General features: G+C 66.0%; 2 protein-coding genes across 2 annotated transcripts; both read left to right on the top strand.

Annotated features, from left to right (window-relative positions):
* Positions 1-4: 4 nt before the first annotated feature.
* LOC120499531 (methionine--tRNA ligase, cytoplasmic-like) lies at positions 5-1,061 on the top strand (the record flags this gene model as incomplete). The annotated part of the gene is made up of 2 exons (XM_039703319.1): positions 5-186; positions 905-1,061. Coding segments are annotated over 2 exons (303 nt in total), but the record flags the coding sequence as incomplete, so codon positions are not given.
* Positions 1,062-1,126: 65 nt separating this feature from the next.
* LOC120499530 (methionine--tRNA ligase, cytoplasmic-like) lies at positions 1,127-10,056 on the top strand. Its single transcript, XM_039703318.1, has 16 exons — positions 1,127-1,130; positions 1,441-1,517; positions 1,908-2,074; positions 2,933-3,136; positions 4,230-4,431; positions 5,551-5,625; positions 6,156-6,326; positions 6,407-6,502; positions 6,584-6,701; positions 6,986-7,199; positions 7,890-8,021; positions 8,102-8,206; positions 9,066-9,249; positions 9,353-9,424; positions 9,592-9,699; positions 9,794-10,056. The coding sequence occupies exons 1-16, from the start codon at positions 1,127-1,129 to the stop codon at positions 9,938-9,940; spliced, it is 2,076 nt and encodes a 691-aa protein (XP_039559252.1). The 3' UTR covers positions 9,941-10,056.
* Positions 10,057-10,256: the final 200 nt, after the last annotated feature.

The raw sequence follows: 10,256 nt of genomic DNA, 5'->3' as shown, positions 1-10,256 counted from the left end.
CCCAGGTGCGCCCCCGCCCCGGGGGGAGGGCGGGGGGCGGCGGCGGGCGGCCCCCCTCACCCGGTGCCCGCAGGACGAGGAGAGCCCCGAGCGGACGCTGACCGACGACGACATCGCCGCCGCCGCGGAGATCTGGGCACAGGGACCCGCCGCGCTGCCCCCGCCCCGGCAGCAGCCCACGCCCGTGTGAGTGTGCCAGGCGGTGCTCACCTGTGTGAGTGTGTGTGAGTGTGCCAGGTGCTGCTCACCTGTGTGTGAGTGTGCCAGGCAGTGCCCACCTGAGTGTGTGAGTGTGTGTGAGTGTGCCAGGTGCTGCTCACCTGTGTGAGTGTGAGTGTGTGTGTGCCAGGCAGTGCCCACCTGAGTGTGTGAGTGTGTGAGTGTGCCAGGCAGTGCCCATCTGTGTGAGTGTGTGTGTGAGTGTGCCAGGCGGTGCCCACCTGTGTGAGTGTGTGCCAGGCAGTGCTCACCTGTGTAAGTGTATGTGAGTGTGAGTGTGCCAGGCGGTGCCCACCTGTGTGAGTGTGTGAGTGTGTGAGTGTGCCAGGTGGTACTCACCTGTGTGAGTGTGCCCAGGTGGTGCTCACCTGTGTGAGTGTGTGCCAGGCGGTGGCCATCTGTGTGAGTGTCCCAGGAGGTGCTCACCTGTGTGTGAGTGTCTGTGTGTGCCCAGTGGTGCTCACCTGTGTGAGTGTGCCAGGTGCTGCTCACCTGAGTGTGTGAGTGAGTGTGCCAGATGGTGCTAACTGTGTGTGTGTGTGCCCAGGTGGCACACACCTGTGTGTGTGTGCCAGGTGCTGCTCAGCTGTGTGTGTGTGCCCAGGTGGGACTCACCTGTGTGAGTGTGTACCCAGGTGGCACTGGGGGTGCAGGGGCACACTGCTCTGACCCCCCCTCCCGGCAGGTTACCTGTGGAGGGCGAGAGGAACGTGCTGATCACCAGCGCGCTGCCCTACGTCAACAACGTCCCTCACCTGGGCAACATCATCGGCTGCGTGCTCAGCGCCGACACCTTCGCCAGGTGAGGCTGCGGGGGCTGCGGGTGGGACAGCTGGGACAGGTGTGACAGGTGTGGCACGTGTTACAGGTGTGGCAGGTGTGCATTTGGTGGGGCTGTGCTACCTGCATGGGTGCGACAGGTGTGCATCTGGAGGGGTGTGTTGTTTGCACAGGTGTTACAGGTGTGCATCTGGAGGGGTGTGTTGTTTGCACAGGTGTTACAGGTGTGCATCTGGAGGGGTGTGTTGTTTGCACAGGTGTTACAGGTGTGCATCTGGAGGGGTGTGTTGTTTGCACAGGTGTTACAGGTGTGCATCTGGAGGGGTGTGTTAGGCGGTGCCCACCTGTGTGTGTGAGTGTGCCAGGCAGTGCTCACCTGTGTGAGAGCGTGTGCCAGGTGGTGCTCACCTGTGTGTGTGAGTGTGTGTGTGAGTGTGCCAGGCAGTGCTCACCTGTGTGAGAGCGTGTGCCAGGTGGTGCTCACCTGTGTGAGTGTGTGCCAGGCGGTGGCCATCTGTGTGAGTGTCCCAGGAGGTGCTCACCTGTGTGTGAGTGTCTGTGTGTGCCCAGTGGTGCTCACCTGTGTGAGTGTGCCAGGTGCTGCTCACCTGAGTGTGTGAGTGAGTGTGTCAGGCAGTGCTCACCTGTGTGAGAGTGTGAGTGTGCCAGGCAGTGCCCATCAGTGTGTGTGTGCCCAGGTGGCACACGCCTGTGTGTGTATGCCAGGTGGCACACACCTGTGTGAGTGTGCCAGGTGCTGCTCACCTGAGTGTGTGAGTGAGTGTGCCAGATGGTGCTAACTGTGTGTGTGTGTGCCCAGGTGGCACACACCTGTGTGTGTGTGCCAGGTGCTGCTCAGCTGTGTGTGTGTGCCCAGGTGGGACTCACCTGTGTGAGTGTGTACCCAGGTGGCACTGGGGGTGCAGGGGCACACTGCTCTGACCCCCCCTCCCGGCAGGTTACCTGTGGAGGGCGAGAGGAACGTGCTGATCACCAGCGCGCTGCCCTACGTCAACAACGTCCCTCACCTGGGCAACATCATCGGCTGCGTGCTCAGCGCCGACACCTTCGCCAGGTGAGGCTGCGGGGGCTGCGGGTGGGACAGCTGGGACAGGTGTGACAGGTGTGGCACGTGTTACAGGTGTGGCAGGTGTGCATTTGGTGGGGCTGTGCTACCTGCATGGGTGCGACAGGTGTGCATCTGGAGGGGTGTGTTGTTTGCACAGGTGTTACAGGTGTGCATCTGGAGGGGTGTGTTGTTTGCACAGGTGTTACAGGTGTGCATCTGGAGGGGTGTGTTGTTTGCACAGGTGTTACAGGTGTGCATCTGGAGGGCGGTGCTGTCTGCACACCTGTGCAAATGTGACAGGTGTGCACCCTGTGCAGGTGTGACAGGTGCCCACACACAGGTGTGACAGGTGCCCCACAGGTCACAGCTGCTCAGCCCAGCTGTGCCAGATGCTGAGCCCAGGTATGCCTGGTGCTTAGCCCAGGTGTGTGCAGTGCTCAGCCCAGCTCTGCCAGCTGCTCAGCCCAGCTGTGCCCGGCCCTGAGCCCAGGTGTGCCTGGTGCCCACACACAGGTGTGCCTGGTGCCAAGCCCAGCTGTGCCAGCTGCTCAGCCCCAGGTGTGCCCAGCTGTGCCCCATGCTGAGCCCAGCTGTGCCCGGCACTGAGCCCAGGTGTGCCCGGCGCTGTGCCCAGCTGTGCCTCGTGCCAAGCCCAGCTGTGCCCGGCACCAAGCCCAGCTGTGCCCAGTGCCAAGCCCAGCTGTGCCCGGCGCTGTGCCCAGCTGTGCCCGGCACTGAGCCCAGGTGTGCCCTGTGCTCAGCCCAGCTGTGCCCGGTGCCAAGCCCAGGTGTGCCCGGCTCTGAGCCCAGCTGTGCCCCGTGCCAAGCCCAGCTGTGCCCGGCTCTGAGCCCAGCTGTGCCCAGGTACTGCCGCCTGCGGCGCTGGAACACGCTGTTCGTGTGCGGCACGGACGAGTACGGCACGGCCACGGAGACGCGCGCGCTGCAGGAGGGGCTGAGCCCCCAGGAGCTCTGCGACCGCTACCACGCCCTGCACGCCGACATCTACAGCTGGTTCCACATCTCCTTCGACCACTTCGGCCGCACCACCACGCCCCAGCAGACCAGGTGAGCTCCTGGGGCCAGGTGAGCCCCTGAGGGCCAGGTGAGGCCCCAGACCAGGTGAGCCCCTAAGAACCAGATGAGCCCCCAGATCAGGTGAGCCCCTGGGGGCCAGGTGAGCCCCTAAGAACCAGATGAGCCCCCAGACCAGGTGAGCCCCTGGGGCCAGGTGGGCCCCTGGGGGCCAGGTGAGGCCCCAGACCAGGTGAGCCCCTGGGGGCCAGGTGAGGCCCTAAGAACCAGATGAGCCCCCAGACCAGGTGAGCCCCTGAGGGCCAGGTGAGCCCCTGGGGGCCAGGTGAGGCCCCAGACTAGGTGAGCCCCTAGACCAGGTGAACCCTTAAGGGCCAGGCAAGGCTCCAGACCAGGTGAGGCCCCAGACCAGGTGAGCTGCTATGGGTGAGGTGAGCCCCAGCAGACCAGGTGAGCTCCTAAGGGGCAAGTGAGGCCCCAGACTTGGTGAGCCCTTCTGGGCCAGGTGAACCCCTGGGGGCCAGGTGAGCCCCTGGGGGCCAGGTGAGGCCCCAGACCAGGTGAGGTGCTATGGGTGACGTGAGCCCCAGCAGACCAGGTGAGCTCCTAAGGGGCAAGTGAGGCCCCAGACTTGGTGAGCCCTTCTGGGCCAGGTGAACCCCTGGGGAACCAGTTGCGCCCCTAGACCAGGTGAGCCCCCAGACCAGGTGAGGCCCTGCAGGCCAGGTAAGGCCCTGGGGGCCAGGTGAGCCCCTGGGGAACCAGTTGAGCCCTAGACCAGGTGAGCCCCCAGACCAGGTGAGGCCCTGCAGGCCAGGTAAGGCCCTGGGGGCCAGGTGAGCCAATAAGGGCCATGTGAGCTCCTGTGGGCCAGTTGAGGCCCCAGACTAGGTGAGCCCCTAGACCAGGTGAACCCCTAAGGGCCAGGTAAGGCCCCAGACCAGGTGAGGCCCTAGACCAGGTGAGCCCCTCTAGACCAGGTGAGCTAATGCAGACCAGCTGAGCCCCTGTGGGCCAGGTGAGCCATGAGACCAGGTAAGCCTCTAGACCAGGTGAGCCCCTCTAGACCAGGTGAGCCCCACCTGCGCTGGTACCTGTGCTAGTGTGGCCTGCCCTCCGTGCCCAGGATCGCCCAGGACATCTTCCAGCGGCTGCTGGCGCGCGGCTTCCTGCTGCAGGACACGCTGGAGCAGCTGCGCTGCGAGAGCTGCGGCCGCTACCTGGCCGACCGCTTCGTGGAGGGCACGTGTCCCTTCTGCGGCTACGCCGAGGCGCGCGGCGACCAGTGCGACAAGTGCGGCAAGCTCATCAACGCCGTGGAGCTGCAGGTGGGCCCGCAGCCCGGGAGCCCTGCACCTGGGGGGCCCCACTTCCCTCATGGCTGTGGAGCTCCCTAACTCCACCTGCACTCCTTGGCCCACCTGCAGGGACCCCCCACTCCTGCTTTAGGGACCCCCCACTTCCCCTCACCTCTGGGGACCTCCCCAACTCACCCTGGGCCTTCCCCTCCCACTGTCACTAACATCCCTTGCCCCACCTGTGGGGACCCCCCAGCTCCACCTTTAGGGACCTCCACTTCACCTTTGGGGCCCCCCCCTTCTCCTCACCTTTGTGCACCTCCCTAACTCCACTTTTGCTACTTGCCTCACCTGTGGGGACCTCCCAATCCTTCTTTGGGGCCCCCCACTTCCCCTCACCTTTAGAGGACCTCCCCAAATCACCCTGAGCCTTCCCCTCCCACTTTCACCTCTTGCCTCACCTGTAACTCCACCTTTGGGGACCTCCACTTCACCTTTGGGGACCCCCCCCTTCCTCTCATCTCTGTGTACCTCCCTAACTCCACTTCCGCTACTTGCCTCACCTGTGGGGACCCCCCACTCCTTCTTTGGGGACCCCTCAGCTCTGGGGACCTCCCTAACTCACCCTGGGCCTTCCCCTCCCACTTTTACCTCTTGCCCCACCTGTGGGGACCCCCTAGCTCCACCTTTAGGGACGTCCACTTCACCTTTGGGGCCCCCCCCTTCTTCTCACCTTTGTGCACCTCCCTAACTCCACTTTTGCTACTTGCCTCACCTGTGGGGACCTCCCAATCCTTCTTTGGGGCCCCCCACTTCCCCTCACCTTTAGAGGACCTCCCCAAATCACCCTGAGCCTTCCCCTCCCACTTTCACCTCTTGCCTCACCTGTAGGGACCCCCCAGCTCCACCTTTGGGGACCCCCCACTCCTCTGGGGACCCCCCACTTCCCCTCACCTCTGGGATCCTCCCTAACTCACCCTGGGCCTCCCCCTCCCACTTTTGCCCCTTGCCCCACCTGTGGGGACCCCCCACTTCCCCTCACCTCTGTGCCCCTCCCTAACTCCACATCCACCCCTTGCCCCACCTGTGGGGACCCCCACTCCACCTCTGGGGATCCCCCCACCCTGGGGCCCCCCCGTTTTCCCCCAGAACCCCCAGTGCAAGCTGTGCCGTGGGACCCCGGTGGTGACGCCCACCCAGCACCTGTTCCTGGACCTGCCCAAGGTGAGTCCCGGGGATTTACCTCTTGCCCCACCTGTGGGGACCCCCTAGCTCCACCTTTAGGGACGTCCACTTCACCTTTGGGGCCCCCCCCTTCTTCTCACCTTTGTGCACCTCCCTAACTCCACTTTTCCTACTTGCCTCACCTTTGGGGACCCCCCACTCCTCTGGGAACGCCCCACTTCCCCTCACCTCTGGGAACCTCCCTAACTCACCCTGGGCCTCCCCCTCCCGCTTTTGCCCCTTGCCCCACCTGTGGGGACCCCCCACTTCCCCTCACCTCTGTGCACCTCCCTAACTCCACATCCACCCCTTGCCCCACCTGTGGGGACCCCCACTCCACCTCTGGGGATCCCCCCACCCTGGGGCCCCCCCGTTTTCCCCCAGAACCCCCAGTGCAAGCTGTGCCGTGGGACCCCGGTGGTGACGCCCACCCAGCACCTGTTCCTGGACCTGCCCAAGGTGAGTCCCGGGGAGCAGCGCGGGGGCACGGCCCCGCGGTGGCCCCGGTGTGCCAGCTGTGTGTCCCGCAGCTGGAGGGGCGGCTGGAGGCGTGGCTGGAGCGCAGCTGGGCGCAGGGGGAGTGGACGGCCAACGCGCGGCACATCACGCGCTCCTGGCTGCGCGACGGGCTGCGGCCGCGCTGCATCACCCGCGACCTCTCCTGGGGCACCCCGGTGCCCCTCGACGGCTTCCGTGACAAGGTGGGTGCCCCCCGTGGCCCCGGGCGCCCCAGCTGGGCGCTGCCTGCTGGCCTCACCTGCTCAGGTGTGCCTTCCCCCAGGTGTTCTACGTGTGGTTCGACGCTCCCATCGGGTACCTGTCCATCACGGCCAACTACACCGAGCAGTGGGAGCGGTGGTGGAAGAACCCCCAGCAGGTGCGAGGAGGGAGGGGCTGTGCAGGTGGGGGCGGAGCAGGACGCTCGGCTGACGTCTCACCTGTCCCACTTACCTGCCAGGTGGAGCTCTACAACTTCATGGCCAAGGACAACGTCCCCTTCCACAGCGTCGTGTTCCCCTGCTCGCTGCTGGGCGCCGACGACAACTACACCCTGGTGAATCACCTGATCGCCACAGGTGCGGCCGGGTGTGGGGAGCCCAGGTGGGAGGGGACCCCAGGTGTGAGGGGACCCCAGGTGTGGGGAGCCCCAGGTGTGGGGAGCCCAGGTGTGGGGGAACCTCAGGTGTGGGGGGTCCTCAGCTGTGAGGGGTGCCTGGCTGTGGCAGTCCCCAGGTGTGTGGGGTCCCCAGGTGTTGGGGTCCCCAGGTGTGAGCGGTCCCCACGCTCCCCCTGCCATGCCTGGGGCCGTTACCTGCCTGGGAGGGGCCAGCTCCCCACGGTGGGGCTCCCCTGTCCCCAGAGTACCTGAACTACGAGGACGGGAAGTTCTCCAAGAGCCGGGGCGTGGGCGTGTTCGGGGACATGGCCAAGGACACCGGCATCCCGGCCGACGTCTGGCGCTTCTACCTGCTCTACGTGCGGCCCGAGGGCCAGGACAGCGCCTTCTGCTGGGCCGACCTCCTGCTCAAGAACAACTCCGAGCTGCTCAACAACCTGGGCAACTTCATCAACAGGTCAGGGACGCTTCGGGGGGAGGGCTGGGCCACAGCTGTGCTCACGCCTGTCCCCAGACTGAGCCCACCTGTGGGCTGTGCTCACACCTGTCCTCAGCCTGTCCCCAGGTTGTGCTCACAGCTGTCCCCAAACTGTCCCCAGCCTGTCCCCAGGTTGTACTCACACCTGTAGTCCCTGTCCCCAAGGCTTTGCTCACACCTGTCTGGGGGAGGGCTGGGCCACAGCTCTGCTCACGCCTGTCCCCAGACTGACCCCACCTGTGGGCTGTGCTCACACCTGTCCTCAGCCTGTCCCCAGGTTGTGCTCACAGCTGTCCCCAAACTGTCCCCAGCCTGTCCCCAGGTTGTACTCACACCTGTAGTCCCTGTCCCCAAGGCTTTGCTCACACCTGTCCCCAAACTGTCCCTAGGTTGGGCTCACACCTGTCCCCAGCCTGTCCCTAGGTTGGGCTCACACCTGTCCCTGGGCTGTGCTCACAACTATCCCCAAGCTGTCCCCAGGCTGTGCTCATACCTGTCCCCACCTGTCCCCAGCCTGTCCCTAGGTTGGGCTTACACCTGTCCCTGGGCTGTGCTCACAGCTGTCCCCACCTGTCCCCAGGCTGTGCTCATACCTGTCCCCAGGCTGTGCTCACAGCTGTCCCCACCTGTCCCCAGGCTGTGCTCACAGCTGTCCCCACCTGTCCCCAGGGCTGGCATGTTCGTGTGCAAGTTCTTTGGGGGCACCGTGCCCCCCATGGCGCTCACGGCCGAGGACCAGCGGCTTGTGGCCCGGGTCACGCTGGAGATGCGCCAGTACCACCAGCTGATGGAGAAAGTCCGGTGGGTGCTGGGGGTCCCAGACCTCGGGGTGGGGTGCAGAGCCTGCCCTGCAGGTGCTCAGCCCCCCCGTGCCCCCCCAGCATCCGCGACGCGCTCAGGTGCGTGCTCAGCATCTCCCGCCACGGCAACCAGTACATCCAGGTGAACGAGCCCTGGAAGCGCATCAAGGGCGACGACAGGGACAGGTGGGCATGGGTGGGGCACCTGGGCACAGCGAGGGGGCACAGCCACGATCTGAGGGGGTACAGGGTGACTTGGAGGGGTCCCCACTCCTGGCTCTTGTCAGGGTGGGGCTGGCACCGATGGGGGCACCGGGCAGGGATGGAGGGGGGACAGGAGTGGGGGGACACTGGAAGGTCCCTGGTGACAGGCACTGAGAGTGGCAGGGCACGGGGATGTCCCTGATGGCCCCTCCCACAGGCAGTGACCAGGGAGGGGGGCAAGGGTGGGACACAGGGGACACAAGGGGCACTGAGGCGTTGTCCCCAGGCAGCACAGGCACGTGGCCTTGGGGTCTGTGGTCAGGGAGGGTCACAGAGGTGTCACAAATCATGTCGCCACCCCAGGCAGCACAGGACACGGGGGTCACTGAGCAGGGAGGGTCACAGAGGTGTCACGGAGCGTGTCCCCACCCCAGGCAGTGAGGGACATGGGAGGGTCAGTGGTCAGGGAGGGTCACAGAGGTGTCACCCAGCATGTCCCCACCCAGGGGGTCACAGAGGTGTCACCAATTGTGTCCCCACACCAAGGGATCACTGAGCATGTCCCTGCCCCAGGCAGTGAAGGACATGGGAGGGTCAGTGGTCAGGGAGGGTCACAGAGGTGTCACGGAGCGTGTCCCCGCCCCCGGGGTCACAGAGGTGTCACGGAGCGTGTCCCCGCCCCCGGGGGTCACAGAGGTGTCACGGAGCGTGTCCCCGGCCCTAGGGCGGGGTCACAGAGGTGTCACGGAGCGTGTCCCCGCCCCCGGGGTCACAGAGGTGTCACCGAGCGTGTCCCCGCCCCCGGGGTCACAGAGGTGTCACGGAGCGTGTCCCCCCGCAGGCAGCGCGCGGGGACGGTGACCGGTGTGGCGGTGAACGTGGCGGCGGCGCTGGCCGCGCTGCTCCAGCCCTTCGTGCCCGGGGTCAGCGCCGCCATCCAGGGCCAGCTGCGCATCCCCCCCGAGCGCTGCGGCCTCGGGCCCGGCCTCACCTGCACCCTGCCCGCCGGGCACCGCGTCGGCACGGTACGGCACGGCCGGGGAGGGCGGGGCAGGGCAGGGCAGGCCCCAGGGTGGCACCCGCAGGTGCTGACCCCAGCTGTGCCCCCTCTGTCCCTGCCGGCGCCAGGTGAGCCCCCTGTTCCAGAAGCTGGAGCCTGAGCAGGTGGAAGCCCTGCGCCAGCGCTTCGGGGGAGGGCAGGTGAGTGGGGGCTCAGGTGCCCCCCAACTTGGGGCACCTGCAGCCCCACCCTCTCTGTCCCTCCCCTCCCCATTCCCAGCCCAAAGGTGCTGCTGCAGAGCCCCAGGTGAGCTGCACCTGCCTGGAAGAGGAGTGAGGGGGGCTTGGCCCATCTCTTCCTCTTCCAGGCCAAACAGGCCCCCCCGGCCTCAGCCCCCCCTGCACCCCCCAACGCCTCTGCAGCTCCAGGTGACCCCAAACTGATCCAGGAGCTGACGGAGCAGGTGGCCAAGCAGGTGAGGGGGCACAGGGCATGGGGCACACACTGTCATGCCTTTAACCCCCCCAAATCCTCAGCACACCCTCAAATCCTTCCTCCCACCCGTCCAGGGCAACCTGGTGAGGCAGCTGAAGGCTGCCCAGGTGGAGAAGGCCCAGGTGGACGCCCAGGTGGCCAAACTGCTGGAGCTGAAGCAGCAGCTGGCGCTGGCCGAAGGCCGCAGCCCCGAGGTCTCCAAGGGCAAGCGGAAGAAGTGACCCCAGCACCACCTGGGACGCCCGAGGAGCTCCAGTAACCAAACTGGGCCGTGCTGGTTGTGGTCGGACGTGTGTAATAAACGAAAAGATCTGTACAAGGGCGTGGAGCAGCTGCATCCACTTGTCTGTCCGTCTGTCCGTGGGGCTGTCCCGCGCTCGCGGGGCAGCACAGTCTGTCCCGGCAGGACCTACGCCTGCCGCAGGTTGACGATGCGGTCGATGAGCGCGGCGCGGGTGCGCTGCACCTCGCCGCTGAGCCGCTGGATCTCGGCGCGGAGCCGCTCGTTGTGCGCCGTCAGCTCCCGCACCCGCCGCT

This window comes from Passer montanus, unplaced genomic scaffold, assembly GCF_014805655.1.
Source record: "Passer montanus isolate IOZ18808 unplaced genomic scaffold, ASM1480565v1 scaffold162, whole genome shotgun sequence".
In the NCBI taxonomy this organism is placed as follows: domain Eukaryota; kingdom Metazoa; phylum Chordata; class Aves; order Passeriformes; family Passeridae; genus Passer; species Passer montanus.
This window is presented reverse-complemented; position numbering and strand designations above follow the sequence as displayed.